Source organism: Sarcophilus harrisii, chromosome 5 (assembly GCF_902635505.1).
Source record: "Sarcophilus harrisii chromosome 5, mSarHar1.11, whole genome shotgun sequence".
NCBI classification, from domain to species: domain Eukaryota; kingdom Metazoa; phylum Chordata; class Mammalia; order Dasyuromorphia; family Dasyuridae; genus Sarcophilus; species Sarcophilus harrisii.
The window spans coordinates 111,394,607-111,411,970 of NC_045430.1; the positions used below are offsets into that span (position 1 = coordinate 111,394,607).

General features: G+C 33.7%; 1 protein-coding gene across 1 annotated transcript in view; it reads left to right on the plus strand.

Annotated features, from left to right (window-relative positions):
- The first annotated feature begins 9,242 nt into the window (after positions 1–9,242).
- DERA (deoxyribose-phosphate aldolase) overlaps positions 9,243–17,364 on the plus strand; it is a 118,002-nt gene continuing 109,880 nt past the window's right edge. The window contains exon 1 of the mRNA XM_012550691.3: positions 9,243–9,396. Within this exon, the coding sequence (XP_012406145.1) occupies positions 9,366–9,396 (31 nt within the window). The 5' untranslated portion in view covers positions 9,243–9,365. The remainder of the gene's footprint in view (positions 9,397–17,364) is intronic.

The following is a 17,364-nucleotide window of genomic DNA, read 5'->3' on the forward strand; positions in this document are numbered from 1 at the left end:
AAAATAGGGATCCAAGGTGTAGAGACCTGGGTTCAGATCTTTTACTTTTCCCATGTGACCTTAGTTAAATCAAGCAAATGAGTCTTAAGAAATAAAACAAAGCAAGTGGAATAAATGTCCAATCTATCCAAATCTAATTTATGATCACAGGTAAGCAGCGTACTTGTTTGCCTCTTCATTTTCATCCATAATTTTTGGTTCTATTATATAGGATAAGCAAAAAAAGTCTCTTCTAAGGAAAAACATTACCAGTTTCTTCAACAAAATCTCATATGATATTATATTAAGGCCCTTTGGCATCCTTGTCACCCGGGTTTGGATGGGCTCTTCGTTGCCAGTGTCATAAAAATGAGCCAAAAAATGTCCATAGTGCTCTAGAGAGCTGACTGGGGCAGAATTCATCATAGATTTTGCCTATCAGTCTGACCATTATATTTTTTATGCAGTTTAATATTGCAACTTTTTTTCTACTACATCACACAGATTTAGATTTGGAAGGGACACCTCATTTTCAGATGAAATGGAAATTTGAGATGCACAGAGGCAGTTATGGGCTAGCCTCAGATGTAGTAAGACTTTGCTTCCAGATGTAGCTTTTCTGACTGTTAGTCTAATACGGTTAACTTTTTAGTGCTCAGTAATTCTCTTAGACTAATATACCTTGCATCCAGGGAGTTTCCACACAGAGTCCTTTTTTCCCAATCATTCCCCCAAGACTCAAATCATTAGTTAGGGGGTGGAAAATCAAACGATTTTTTAATTAAACTTCGAAACTCCTATTTTGTACTTGAGAAAATCAATTTTGAGTCCAATGTGATGTTTCTATTAAGTCTCAATTGATTGGGTCCAGTGTTACCTTACTTTCTGAGATCTTGTATCCTAGATCTAATGTTAGCTTTCCGTCCTATCCTTGATCTGTGCAATGTTATTGTTAGGAAGTTAGCACAGACTTGTAAATTTCTACAAGAGACTTCCAAGTTGACTGCAACTATATAAAGGTTAATTGTAGGAACTACAGAGGTATAATCTGGTGAACAGAAGGCTTTAGGGGTGACATTTATATTCAAATATTAGAAGGTCTGTCATGTGGAAGACTTGTTGCCTTGCTGCAGTGAAGCCATGAATAAAAATCGAAGGAATTTTAGTTTGATGTAAAGAAAAACATCTCAATGTTCAGAGTTGTCCAAAAGTGGATTTAGCTGGATTGGGAAGTAGTTTGTTTTCACTGAAGATCTTTATGTAATATCTATGTATTACTGTATAATTCACCTTTTTTTTTTCTTTGTGCTTTTTGCTTTGATAAGTTTTTGGAATCTGAAAAAAGTTGGAGAAAATGATGAAAAACCAGGTATGGTTTGCCTGCTAACACTAATTTTTCCTTTGTCTTTTGATCTGATCAGACTACAGTGGCTTCCTATTATTTCCTGGATCACATATAAAATCTCCTCTTTGACTTTTAAAGGCCTTCTAAAAAGTTGCCTTTTATTATTTTTTAAATTTTTATCTATTTTATTTCCAGTTAAGTTATTGAAGCTAGCATCTTAATTTCTTTGCTACTTCTCTGGGATCTTTCATGTTTAAGGTGTTTTATGATTTTTTTTTCACTTACATGTAAAAACAATTTTTAACATTTGCTTTTTTAAAATTTTGACTTCCAAATTCTTTCTTCCTCTACTCCTTTAATAAGATGGCAAATAATTTGATATATGTATGTAATCACAAAACATTTTCAGATTAGTCACATTGTTAAAAAAAAAAAAAAAAGAAACCAAAAAGCAATAAAAAAAAAATTAATATGCTTTAATCTGTATTCAGACTCCCTCAGTTCTTTCTTTGGAAGTTAGCATTTTTCACATATCTCAGATTTGTCTTGAATCTTTGTTTTCCTGAAAATAGCTAAGTCATTATTAGTTGGTTGTTATACAATATTGCTGTTGTCATGTACAGTGTTTTGGTTCTAATTCACTTTTTCCATTTGTGTAAGTTCATGTTTTTCTAAAATCCTTTCATTGCTTACAACACAATTGCATCACAATCATTTACCATCATTTGTTCTATTGTTCCTCAGTTTGATGGGCAATCTCTTAGTTTCCAGTTCTTTGCCGCCACAAAAAGAGTTGCTACAAATATTTTTATATATATGAGTCCTTTTTTCATTTGTATGATCTCTTTGGGAAAGGATATGCACAGTTTGCTTGTTTTTTGGGCTTAGTTCCATATTGTTCTCCAGAATAATTGGATCATTTCACAACTCTACCAAGTGATTTAGTGTCCCAGTTTTCTCACATTCCCTCCAACATTTACCATTTTCCTTTTTTATAATATGAGTCAATCTGGTAGCTGTGAAGTAGTAACAGCATTTGTATTTCTTTAATCAATTTTTTTTTATATATTACTATAGATAGCTTTGATTTCTCCATCTGAAAACTTCATGTACATATTCTTTGGCCATTTACTAATTGTGGAATGACTTCTGTTCTTAAGAATTTGACTTATTTCTCTATTTTAAAAAATGAGGTCTTTGTCAGAGACACTATATGAAATTCTACCTCTCCCAACAGATTTCTGCTTTCCTTCTAATTTTGGTTGCGTTGGTTTTATCTGTAAAATCCTTCTAATGTAATCAGAATTATTCATTTTATATCTTGTAGGGCTCTCTTGCTGTTATTTGGTCATAAATTCTTATCCATATTTCTGACAGATAAACTACTCCATGCTCCCCTAAGTTACTTGTGATTCCACCCTTTATGTCTAAAACATGTACCCATTTTGACCTTATCTTAGTAAATGGCGTGAGAAAGTCATCTATGGCTAGTTTCTATCAAACTGCTCTCCAGTCTTCCCAATAATTTTTGTCAAATGAGTTCTTGTCCTAAAAGCAGTAATCATTGCATTTATCAAACACTATATTAATATAGTCATTACTGACTGTACTGTGTACCTCATCTGTTCCATAATCCACCACTTTTATCTTTTAGCCAATAACAAATAGTTTTAATAATTGCTGATGGATAGGTAGGACATTTCATGTTTTAACCCCCAATAATTCCCTCAATATACCTGAACTTTTGTTTTTCCAATTGAATTTTTGGTAGCTTGATATGGCACTGAAATATATTAGGAAGAGTTTTTATTTTAATTTTATTATATTTATATTATTTCTTATTGGACTGGCCTACCCATGAACAATTCATATTTTTCCAGTACAGATTTGACTTTATTAATGTGAAAAAAGTTTTAAGATTGTTTTCATATAGTTATTGGGTTTGTCTTAGCAGGTAGACTCTCAAGTATTTTGTATTGTCTATGGTTGTTTTAAATGGACTTTATTTCTTGCTGCAGGATAGTGTTGGTAATATATAAAAATGCTGATGTTTATGTGGATTTATTTTAGAACCTGCAACTTTGCTAAGATTGTTAATTATTTCAGCTATTTTTAGTAGATTCTCTAGGATAACATCTGCAAAGAGTGATAGATAGTTCTATTTCCTTATTGCCTATTCTAATTCCTTCAATTTTCTTCTCTTATTGCTATCACTGTTAAATATTAGTGGTGATGAGCATCTTTGCTTCACCTCTTATCTGATTGGGAAGGCTTCTAGATTGTCATTATAGATAAAGCTTGCTGATGGTTTTAGATGAGTACTTATTTTAAAGAAAGCTTCATAATGATCAATTCTGATGGACATGGCTCTCTTCAACAATGAGATAATTCAAACGAGTACCATTTGCCCAGTGATGAAGAAATCCGTTTACACCCAGAGAGAGGCCTGTGGGAACTGAGTTTGGACCACAACATAGCTTTCTGTTGATGTTGATGTTGATGTTTGCTTCCATTTTCTTTTCTTTCTCAGGTTTTTTTTTCTCCAGATTCAATTTTTTAATTTTTTTGTACAGCAAGATAATTGTATAAATATGTATACATATATTGGATCTAACATATATTTTAACATATTTAACATGTATTAGACTACCTGCCATCTAGGGAAGGGGGTGGGAGGAAGGAAGGGAAAATTTGGAACAGAAAGTTTTGCAAGGGTCAATGTTGAAAAATTTACCCATTTGTAAATAAAAAGCTTTAATAAAAAAAAAAGAAAGCTCCATTTATTCCTATGCTCTAGTAAGTATTGTATTATCAAAAGCTTTTTCTGCATCCATTAAGGTAATCATAAAATTTGTTTTACTTTTGTTTTTGATACCATCTATCATACTGATAGTTTACCTTTTTCCTTTCTAATCGGTCTTCTTGCACTTTATTCCCCTCCATAAATTCTACATTCTAGTAATACTGGCATCCTTGCTCACAATATCCTGTTCCCCGGCAATAAGTTTAACTGGCTGAACTTCATGCCTGAAATGTCTTCACTCCTCATCTCTGCCTCCTGCCTTCCTTGTCTTCAATTATTTCCTTCCACTGGCAGCTTAAATCCTGTTTTCTTAAAAAAAAAAAAAAAAAAAAAAAAAAAAAAAAAAAAAAAAAAAAAGTGCAATTTCTGATCTCTTTTAATGCTAGCACCTCCCCTCTGAGATTATCTCCATTTTATCCTGTCTCCTATAGTTTGTACATAGTTATCTGAATGCTATTTTCCTGATAGATTGTGTGCTTCTTGAGGGCAAAGAGTTTTTGCCTTTTTATAAATAGCACGTAGTATGGTCCTTGTCACATAGTAAGTGATAAGTAAATGCTTACTGACTTGAACTTGTCCATCAGGCTTATTTTCAGATTTCTCGGCCAATAATTCCAAAGACTCTTGGCTATCTTGTTTGGTACAGTCATGCATAATATTTTTCACTCCGTATGTATAAAGTCTGCATGAATATGGTTTAAGGAAAAAAACAATTTACTATAAGTCAGAAGCGGCTGGTAGCCCAGAAGATAAGAGTGTTAGGACTAGAGAGACCTGAGTTGAGATTTGGCCTCAGACACTTAACCGTCTGTGTGATCCTGGGCAAATCACTTAACCTCTCTGCCTCAATTTCCTCAGCTATAAAATAGGGATAATAATTGCATCTATCTTACAGGGTTTTAAGGATCTAATATTAATATTTATAAAAAGCACATAGCAAAGTATGTGGCACATAGTAAGTGCTTTATATATGCTTAATCTCTTTCCCCTTCCCCAATCGCCTTCTTCAAACTCTCTCTTTTCTTCTTTTTCTCTTAAGATATTTTCACTTCTGCTCTGAGCCCTGTCCTTAACTAGCCATGCACCATTAAGCAAGTCATCACCTTTTTTTTGGATTTAGGCTTCCTCCTCTGTAAAATCAGTGTTAGACAAGATCTCCAAAGTCCCTTCCAATCCTGATCTATTCATTATCTGGAAAATGAAGATAGGGAATAAAGCATATATATGAGAAATGAATATAGGGGAATAAAGCATACATCTTTCTCACTATCTATATATCAAGTATTCCTTTGTGCCAGAGACTATGCTCAGTTCTGGGCCTACAAATATAAGCCAAAAAAAGCCCTTACCCTCAAAAAATGGGGAAAGACATTCAAAGATATGGGGAGAAGTGGTCTTCACATGGTGCAAAGCTATTGGGGAAGAAGGAGAAGTCTGAAGAGTGAGGAGAAGAGCATGACTTGGGCATCTGATGAAGTGGTGGTCCAGGCCAAGGACTCACTAATCAGAACTTTAAATTGAACACATCATCTTTCCCACAATAATTGTTCAAGTCCCCAATCAGTGCCAAAATTATATTTCAGCAAATGACTTTACTGTCAAAGAAAGTCAAAGGCACATGCATTGAGCTCTCGATTCTCTTTATCCACATCTCAAAAATTGAGCTCAAAACTTTGTCTTTCACTTTGATTCTCATTTTCTGTATTTTGGCATCATGTTTTGGAGATTATCTTACCCTGGAATTTTCCTCAAGTCTCTTTATCCTGAGAAACCAAAGTGTCCCTATGGCCTTCTCACTGTTAAGGTTCCTTAATGATTCCTCCTGGAGCCCCCATTTTGAGGACAGGCTCAAGCTAGCTAACCTTTATTTCCCTTCTGGCTTTGCTTCTAGTTTTCTGTAGTTCTTCCCTACCATTGGGAAGGGGTCTTCTTTTGCATGTGGTTATATACCCAGTGGTTAGCATAGTACCTGACCCATGGCTAAGTGCTTAATCTATACTCATTGCCTTACCTTACCTTTTTTTTTTTTTCACATATCCAATCACAGAAACCCACTTTCTCCAATGAGACATTTTATTCCTAGCCAGACTTTCCAGAACTGAATGTACTTCTGAATAGGATGTGATTTTTGAACCTTTGTGACAGTCTACATTACTTCAAGATTCCTCTTTACAATCTTATTTCCTGATATTGTTACTTTATACTGGCTACTTTTAAACTTACTTGTTATACTGACATAGAAGGGAACATGGTGGCAGAGGGACCAGAACAAGATACAATTTCAATACAGCTTATGACTTCCAACATTGACATTCTTAAACAACTTATTAGAAAATAATATATGTAGTTATTCTCTAAGTGTGTCTTTCTATTTGTCTCTCATATATATACATAATACTCTATGTATTCATATAAATATTATATATGCATATTTTCTGCAAAATTACATAGATACATCATCTAATAAAGATTGTTTAAGAATCGTGGAGATTTAGCTGTGTTTGTTGGTAGTAGTAGAAAAGCTATGGAGAAATGAAATTGAAAACTAGTGAGGAGAATGACTGAAGGAACTTGGTATAGGTGACTTAAAAACAGACAAGTAAGTTTGGAATAGAAGAATGGAGGATTCAATTGTCATTAGGAAACATAAACTTATAGTAGATTTTTAAAAGATATCTTTTATTTTTTCTAATTATAGTAGATCTAATGCAACTTTCTCCAGTGGGCATTAGCTCCTGAGGGCTGAATGAGATTAGGAAGGTATGCACACACAAATCCATAGACAGAAGGAGATAGAGGAATCCAGTTTAGAAATAAATATGTATTCTCTCCCTGTATATGTATATGTTTATATACATATATATGTGTGTATTCCTATATATGTATGTATATATACACACATTCATATATGTATGTATATAAACTTATATATGTATGCTTTTAACTCCAATAGAAGATAAATTTTTGAAGGCTGGAATTGTTTCATTTTTTATCTTTGTATTCCCCAGCACTTAGAAACATATTTTTCATGTAGTATGTATGTAATAAATATTATTGAATTGGTATTGGGATATGATGAAATATATTCATCCCTGCAAAAGCCTTCTCTTGATCTACTTCATTAAACTATTGCATTCCTCCCTTTCCTTTCACTCAAATCTTTCATTGCTTTATATTTAATTGCTTTCCACAAAATCTCATCTTGAAAGTTATTTTTGGCCCCCAATTATCTTTTCTTAGTAGTATGGTCCTTTAATTTTTTTGGTATATTTGCCTTACATTTTTAACATGATACTTTTCTAGTTCCCTTATCTTTCTAGCTACTCTTCCACTCTACTCCCAACATCATCTTCCTTTTTTTAATCCCTTGAAAGAGGACGATCCCTAAGCTAGTGTTGTCAGTACTCTTCTCTTTTACAGTTTTCCATAATGATCTCATCCACTTCCACACTTTTGTCACTTCTTTTGAAAAAATCCCAAATTTATATTTCCAATCCTGACCACTCTTAACTCCAAACCTACTTTTACTACTGTCTACTAGATATTTTCCAAATGGAGGGTCTACTGATATATCCTACTCATTTGTCAAAACAAACCCTTTATCTTTCTCTAAATTTGGGGGGGCAGCGAGGTGGTGCAGTGGATAGAGCACCAGCCCTGAAGTCAGGAGGACTTAAGTTCAAATTTAAACTCAGATACTTAACACTTCCTGGCTATGGGACCCTGGGGAAGTCATTTAGTGCCAATTGCCTCAGCAAACAAACAAAAAAAACCCAATATTTTCCCTTTAACTCACATGGTAGATATGAAGATCACATTCAATGATATATGTAATGTTTCCATGATATCTGTAAACCCAGTGGTCTTTGGTCTTTCTATAGTTTTTTATCCTTTGTTCACTGTGAGGAGGGAAAAAGCTATATGTAACCACTAATGAAAATTTATATATAGTATTGTATCATCCTTCTGTTAAATAATGTAAGGAAAAATTTCCCCCACATTTGTGTATGATTGTGTATGATGATTATAATAAAAATGAATAGCATTTACATAGCATTTTAAAGATTTGCAAAGTGCCTATAATAATCAAATGAGGTAGGAGATATTATCACTCCTGCTTTATAGATGAGGAAAATAGGCCAAATAACTTGCCCAGGATCAAACATTTAATAAGAGACTGAGTCAGAATCCAAACCCAGACCCATCCTTCATGTCTAGCAATCTATCCACTATCCAGCAAAGCTTCTTAAACTTTTTCCACTGGCGATCCCTTTTCCCCTGGATTTTTTATGTGAGCCCAGTATATAAATAGGTATACAAATTAAACATTTACTGATTATAAATCATAATTTTGAGACCCTCATGTTTCGCTAGGAGAACCCCATACCGTTCCAGAACCACAGTTTTAGACACTGGGCTAGGGTAGTTACCTACCAATACTTCCCATTGCACTTGGGGGGGGGGGGCGGCAATCTTTAGTTATCCTGATCTATATCATGCCACTTGTCCCAGGTGTTCGAAGGAGAGAATGAGAGGCTGGTGACTTTGGATACCCCTCCATCACTTAAATCCAATTCATTTGTAAGTGGTGACATCACCCTCCTGATGTCACGGTCCTTTTCGAGAATGAAGTTCAAAACTGAAGGAAGGAATAAACGCTCAGATAACTTAGAAAGGAAACAAAACAAAGCAAAACAAAACAGATTCCAAGCAAGAAACTTTTGGTAAAGACATCCTTCTCCTCCTCTCTCTCATTTCATCTACTTAAACTGTTTTTTAGTGGTATTGATTGTTTACTCGGAGCAGAATGTTTAAACCAAATGCTAGTGTATCCCGATGAAGGGAGTTGGAAAAATCTAAGAAATAGGTTATTTGTGCTGGGGTAATTCTTGTAAAATGGATCTTGCACAGCCAAAAACACACAGTTTACAAAGAAATTGAAAGGAGAAAATTTATGTGACCCATAGATTTTACTTTAAAAGGCGGCTAGGTTTTTGTTTGTTTGTTTGTTTGTTTATATTTTTAAAGTTTTCCTCTTGGAGAAGATTGAAGTTGATTGCCATGCCCCACCTCCAGTGTGGGTGGGAGGAAAGAGTAATGTGCAAATGAGGGCGTACTTTGATGACACATGGGAAAGGAGAGGAAGAAGGAAGTGCTAGATCTGAAAGCGGGCTATTAATTTAACCTTCCATTGCTTCTCTTGCTGCTGTGACTTTACGCTGTTGCCGCTATTTGATTATGTCTGCCCAGAATCAAGAGATAGCATTTGGTAAGGGACTCGAGGTCTTTATTTACAGAGATTACTTGTCTGCTCTCACTTCCATTTCTTCCCATGGGCTTCTGCCTTTGTGGGACTAGCCACTTTGGGAGAGATAAGGGGTGGAGGTTTTCTAGGCTCCAATTTCTATGTCTTAAAGCAAATGAGCAAATGGTCAATAGGACGTGAGGATGGGTTTATTCGGGAATTCTTAGATTTGTGTATGGTATCCTCTCTGCCAGAATCCTTTAGAATACTGGCAGGACAGCAACTCCTCAGCCTTCTGGATATTGGAGCCCTAGAAAGACGGCTTCTCACTGGAGTTTATGTTTGTCTCACTTCGGTTAAAACTATTTTCTCTGAGAAAGTTTAATTCATGGTGTTCAATCACTTCAATCAGTTTTTTCATCAGGGGAAAATGGTGAGAACTGTGAAAAGGATGCGTCACTAGGATTAGTTTCTGCCCCCCCCCCTCCCCTCCCCCGTTCCTGTTTCCACTATTATTTCAGAATCATTGGCAATAATAACTGTAATAGTAATGGCAACCTACATTATATGGGACGTTGCCTAAATGATCTCATTTAACTCTTTCAATAAAGTGGGAGGTAGGGCATTTTACTAAAAGGAAATTGAATCTAATGACTTCCCAAGAGCACATTGCTTTGTACCTTGAGCCCAGGTCTTTTGCCTCCAAGTTCAATGTGCATCCTCTTACTTTGTCTTTTCTTCCTCTCTTTCAGTTTCCTTGTCTTAATTAAAAACAAAAACAAAAACAAACCTACAAAGAAAAATATCTTAGCATTCTTTTTCAGAGATTCTCTTGAATTTCAAAACAAGCTAAAGTTACTGGAAAGGCAGATAGTTTCTTGGACTCTCAAATTAAACATAGTATGAGTTGTGTGTAACTTAATGTAAAAAAAAATAGAACTACCTCTCTAGTAATTTTTTTTTTTCAGAATATAGTTTATTGTTTTAGTTCAGTGTAGAAAATGTGGGTGACATAGGAATTTAAGTTCAGATTTCCTCAGAATTTTGAAACTAAAATTCAGCAAAACTGCTTGAGCTGTAGTATGTGCAAAGGTTTTGTGACAGGCTAATTTTTCAAATAGGCCATATAAATTCTAATAGAATAAAAAAATCTAGTCTTCATTACTTAAGAATTTCTGGGAGCAGAGTCTATTTACTTTGTAAATCCAGCTAATTTAAGCACTGAATAGTCTTTAATCTTTGCTTCTTAGCATATTGTATTTTTTTTAAAACAAATTATTTCTGAATATTTGGCTTCAGCAGATACTTTGTGTGTGTGGGGCTTTTTAAAAATTTTATTAAATCTTTTTATTTACAAAACATACATGAGTAATTTTTCAGCACAGACCTTTGCAAAACTTTCTGTTCCAAATTTTCCCCTTTCTCCTCCCCCTCGCCTAGATGGCAAGTAGTCTAATACATGTTAAATATGTTAAATATATGTTAAATCTAATATATGTATATATATATATATTTATACAGTTATCTTGTTCAGCAGATACTTTAAATAGCTTTTAAATGAGAAATCTTACTGTGAAGGATAGAGTTGGGGTAGACTTAATATATAGTTGGGAAGGTTTTATTTCTTTCCATCCCCTCTATCCTTCATATTTTTATACCTAATATCTATCTATTTCAGTGGTCTTGGAGGAAAATTTTCAATTTAATTTTAGCTGTTTTATATTTTTAGATATTTGTCCCTGGTGAAAAAAAAAAGTGGTTTCCCACAAATTCCTCTACTTTATTATTAATTATTTGTGTCAATATTTGGTGATTAATATTATCTCTGATAATTTAATATTATTTAAAATGTTAATGGTCTTCATCAAACCTACTGTAAGACTAAAATTTACTTATCTTTGCTTCTAGGTATATTGAACAAAAAAGAGAATGTTATCAATTTTCTGTAGAATGAGCAGTTTTCACTTATTTTATTAGCCTTATGGATGTATTTGATTGTTTCTTCTCAGTTACCTCTTATGTTTCATTTATTAGGCCCTGTTTTGATTTCATTTTTCTAACAATCCATTTCTGTCTTCTGTCTCTTCCTACCAGTGATATTAGCATCAAAAGACCATTTGGCTTTAGACTGTTGCAATTTTATAGATCTTTCTATCTCCTCTGTCTTTTACTTTCTAAGTTTTTTTTAGTTCAATTTGGACACACATTTGGTTTATGGCTCTTACCTGGGTCCTCTGAAGCTATCATTTTATAACTTCTTCCCTTTCAAAGCGAAACTCCTAGAAAAAAAATCATCCACATTTTCTTTGTATTATTTGCCGTTCACTCCTTTGCATTTTAGCTTCCAACTTTATCAGTTACCAAAGGTCTTTTTTTAAAAAGTTTTTATTGATATATTATTTTTTATATAACCATAGTTATTTCTTCTCCCTTTCTCCTCAGAAAGGCATCCTGCATAACAATTAGTATTTTTTAAAAGAGAAAAAAAAAAATCTACACAATTGGATTTATATATTGAGGAAGTCAGAAAACATGTGTAATGTGCCAACACTTGTGCACCACCTCCAAAGGGTGGATTGGGTCTTCTCTCATATCTCTTTATTTAACCCATATTTTATTTTTATAATTTTGCTACATTCACTTTTGATTTTTTGGTATGCAGTTGTTCTTTTCACTTACATTTTGGTAATTATTGTGTATATTGTTTACTTGAATATGCTTACTTTACTCTGCATCAGTTTATGTTGATTTTCCATGCTTCTCTCTATTCATCACATATATCACTTCTGACAACATGGTGATATTTCATTATATTCTTGTTTAGCCATTCCCTAATTGATGGATGTCTGCTTTGTTTCTAATTCTCTCCTATTATAAAAAGTGCTGGTATTTTGGGACTTTTTTTTTCTTATTGATAGCTTATTTAAAGTATAAGCATAATAATGGAATCTTTGGTTCAAAAAGCATAGATATGTTAGCATAATTCTAAATTGCTTTCCAAAATAGTTACATAATTTCACTACTCTACCAATAATATATTAGTGTGCTTATCATTCCACAATCCCTCCACAATTGACTATTGTCATTTTTCATCCTTTTTGCAATTTGTGGGATGTGAAGTAAAACTTTATGTTTGTTTTCATTAGCTTATTATTAGTGATTTTGAGTGGTATTCATGTTGTTGTAAATATTTTGTAATATTTCCTCATAGTTTTAATAGTATTTTATTTTTCCAAATACATGCAAAGATAGTTTTCAACATTCAGCTTTGCAAAACTTTGTATTCCAAATTTTTTCCCTCTTTCCCCTCCCCCCCAGACAGCAAGCAATCGTGAATGCAATTCTTTTAAACATATTTCCATATTCATCATGTTGCATAAGAAAAATCAGATCAAAAGGGAAAAAAAAGCAGGAGAAAGAAAAATAGAAAAACAAGCAATAAACAACAGCAATCAAAAAAAGGTGAAAATACTATTCTTTGATCCCTATTCAGTGTCCATAGTTCTCTCTGGATGTGGATGGCTCTTTCCATCTCAAATCTATAGGAGCAATACTTTTTTATGAGAACTGTTCAAATCCTTTGACCATTTGTCATGTGGGAAATGGCTATTTCATACACACTCATACACATGGATATATACACACATATGTACAAAATAAACGCATATCAGAGAAATTTGATGTGAATATTTTTCCCCCACTTGACCATTTTCTTATACTAGGTGGTGTAAGATATTGGTCTAAGCCTAATTTCTCCAGATGTTTTCCAGTTTTCCCAGCAGTTTTTATCAAATAAGGAGTTTTTTCTAGGTAATTTATGTTTTCTATTTTATCAAACATTACTAAGTTCCATTGATTCTGAATCTCCCTTGTCTAGTTAGTTCTATTAATCTATCAACTCTCTTTTTTGATGACTGTCGCTTTAAAATGTAGTTTAGGGACTGGAAGTGCTATTTCATATTTGTTCCTATATCTTTTCAATATCTCCTTTGTTAATCTAGGTCTTTACTTTTTCTAAATGAATTTCATTATTATTTTACCTAGTTTTGTAAAGTATCCCCTTGGTAATTTTATAATTACATAGCACTAAAAGTTTAAATTGATTGGTGGTATTATTATTTTTATTATATTGGCACAACTAATCTGTGAGCATTAATTATTAGTCTAGATATTTAAGTTGATTAATGATCTTTTAATTGTTGAATCTGATTGACTTTTTTCAATGCTGGGTCTTATCAAACACTCTGTAGCACTTGGTGCTCAATTTTCCCTTCTTGGTTACTTATTTTTCCTCTCTGATTTTGTATTTGTACAATTATCTCTCTCTCTCTCTCTCTCTCTTCCTTCCTCTCTCTCTCTTCCTCCCTCCTTCCCTCCCTTCAGTCTATTTACTTTTCTCTCAGTCTTTACAAATCTTCTCTCTATATTCTTCTACCAGTTGATCTTATCATCTCCCATGAATTTAATTATCTTTATTCAGATGATTCCCAAATCTAAATGTCTAGTTCAACTGTGTCTTCTGACCTCTATTCACATATCTTCAGCTACCTATTAGACATTTTCAAGCCATGTATTTGGTAAATGTCTCAAGACTATATTTCCAGAAGAAAATTCTTAGCTTTTTCCCCAAATTATCTGTTTGGGTTCTAAAAGCCAATCTGGCTGGTTCCAACCTACATTTTCAGTCTTAGTCCACATTACTCCTCTACACACACTCTGATTTAGTCAGACTGGCCTTTATTGTTGTCTTCTTATAAATGATGCTTCATTTCCTATCACCTTGCATTTGAATCATCTGTCACCCATGTTTGGAATGCCTTCCTTTCTCAACTGCTTTACTTCTCCCTTTTAGAATTCTCTCATTTATAAACTCTTTAAAGGCAAGGACTAATTCATTCATTGTCTTTTTTTAGCAGAGTGCCTGGCACATTCTGGGTACTTAAATGCATACTGATTGATAAAAACCATTCAATGATTCCCCATTGCCAGTAATAAAGATCAGACTGTTCTGTTGAACCATTGACAATCCTACAATACTTTTGGCTTCATATCATATTATGCCCTTCCATGGGTTTGATGCTTCTGCTACATCAGACAGCTCTTTGTGCTACAATCACTAAATGTACTCTCATTCCTCCATTTCCCAGACTATGCTCTCTACCTCTTTTTTTCTGTTAAACTTTTACTATGCTTTAAAGGCCCAACTGCAAATCTGCTTTCTCCAGAAAGCCTTTTCGGTTATCATTTTATTCCTCCCACATTGGGAATGACTTTCTCCCTTAAACAGCTTTACTTTGTAAATCTAATACAATTATCATGTAAAACTGTATATTATAGGTATATGTTTGTGTCCTTTTGCCTAAATAGATCATGTGTTTCTCTAGGGCAGGAACTTGAATTGTTCTTAAACTTTATATCTTCCCTTTCCTAGTACCTAGTACAGTGTTCTGAAGTACTATAGTAAACAATTAATATTTGTAGCACTTTATAGTGCTAAAAAGCTCCAAAAAACACTGGGTGTTGCCTCTGCCACCAAATACCTGTCATTTAACCTTTTCAGGCATTAATTTCCTTATCTTCAAAATGAGAGGGTTGGACCAGATGGTGATTGTTAAGTTCCCACTTAACTCCAAAATGTCATCATACTTAAATGGGCCTTTGAGCTCAACTACATGAGTACTCCCTATAATGATGCTGATTATCACCCATCCATGCCCTCTCATTGTGTATGGTTATTGTTAAAGTCCTTCTGTTAAATACTGCAGAAAGGGCCCACCCAACATTCTGGAAACCTTTCAGTTCTTTTGTTGAAATGGAATTATTAGTGGAGTAAGAGGGCTGTCCATCTTGCCACATAACCAATCCACCTTCTTTTCTGGTGGCACTACAGAGCCTCCTAAGTGATATCCATGATCACTCACAAAAGTTGGGTCTACTTATATATATAGTAGAAAAACAAAAAATATACAAAAACCCCAAAACAAGGAGATAAAAAATTTTGTTGCCCATATTTTGACAGACAACCCTTTGAGAAGAGCCATTATGGACTACTTATGGGCAGTAAGCTGGGCTCAGAATTAAACAAAAGGAGAAGATAGGTGGGCTTGCCTTTGAGGACATGCATACTGCTAATTGGTTCTGCCCTGAAACATAAACCCATCTTTTGAACAATGGTATTCTTCTGGTGATATCATGTGACCACTTTTCAAGGAATACTATAACCACTAAAGAATTATAGGTTTTTTAAAGAGATGCATAGAGGGAGGTGAATAGGCTGCAGTATGTTATACCAATCAAGAATCGCCTAAATGAAGTAGAGTAAAAAATATCATCGCAGAGGTCTATGAGCAGAAGATGCTTTGTTGTTTTTGAACAACTGTGTTCATTTTGAACACCTGAAGTGTTGAAGTGAACACCTAGTTCACTTTGAAAATAAATAGCTCCTCTTTGTGGATGGATGACATTGCTCTGATTGTAACAAATCTCCTAGTTGAACTTTATAATCATCAAAAGAGTCCATCCTAAATTCTAAATAGGAAAAACAAAGTGGGTTTTGAAAAACCAAATGGCTTTTGATATGCAGTCAGATTGAAAACCATAGGTGCTCTTAGTTAGACTTGAAGTAAACCATGAATTGGACCCAGAACTGACCAGGAGGTGGGGGAAGCAGACTGGATGGCTTGTCTTTGGTCAACTAAAACAGATCTTTTCCTGATCTTAAGCTTCTCCTTAAATAGCCATCTTTTTTCCTTAGATGTATAATGAATAGAATACTAAGTCTAAAGTCAGAAAAGTTCAAGTTCAAATCCAACCTTGAACCATGTGATCCTGGGAAGTCATTTAACTTCTGGCTGTCTGTTTCCTTAACTAAAAAATGCAAATGATAATAATAACAAATACCTCCTAGGGTTTGTTGTGAGTTTCATATGAGATAATATTTCTAAGTGCATGACATGGTTCCTGGCACATAGTAGATGCTTAATGAATGCTTCTTTCCTTTCCTTTTTTAAATTTTTTAATCACTAATGTTTTTTCACTGATATTTTATGGCTACAAATCATGGAATACTACTGTCTTCAAAGTATTGAAATTGAGTCTCACCAAAGAGCAAAAGGTATGTGGTGGATGTGAATGAGTTGTAACACATCATTAAAAAAAAAATCATGCAAAAGGAACCTTATGATAGAGTGAATTACATATACAAAATTTCACCTTATTAGGTTTGAACCAATATACTGGTTTGTGAACATCTTTTTGGATCTTTCATTCAACATTTTCTCTTCCATTCAGCTTTGTGTTTTTTGCAAATTTGATAAAGATACTATCTTATACTTTTCTTTTCACTGATAAAATTTTAACCATACAGGACCAAGCATGCATCTCTGTGATATTGCCTTAGAGACCTTTTTTCAAAGTGATATCAAATGAACTTGAATTAATGACTGCTTTTGAATTCTAGAATTCAACTAGTTACTAATGTATTGAATAGTACTATTGTTTAGTCCACCTTTCTTTGTCTTTTCCATAAGAATTTTATGACATTTTTTTAAATGCTTTCCCCAAACTCAATCTATCACATTCCTCTAATATATTTCTTTAGTATGTCCAAAAAAGAAATAAGGTTATTTTGAAATGACCTCTTATGGATGAAGCCATGCTAGCTCTTTGTGCTTACTTTTTCTTTTTCTAGTGAATATTCATTGTTAATGGAATTAAAATAAAGTTAAAATAAATAGCCAAATAAATAAAAAAACGATTTTAATTATTTGAAATTAAGTGGCTTTTTTCACTTAAAATGTATGCCTTTGACAGAAAAGATGAATAAAAGTAACAGTTGGCAGATCCCTTAAGAATGTGATTTAAGTTTGTCACTAGAAATTATTTAAGTGGAAAGAACTGTCCCTTTAAAAACATGGTCACTGGAGAATTGAGGCACTGAAATAGATCTTCTTTGAGTTAAAAGCATGAAAGGGGACTTTGAAAATGTTCAGT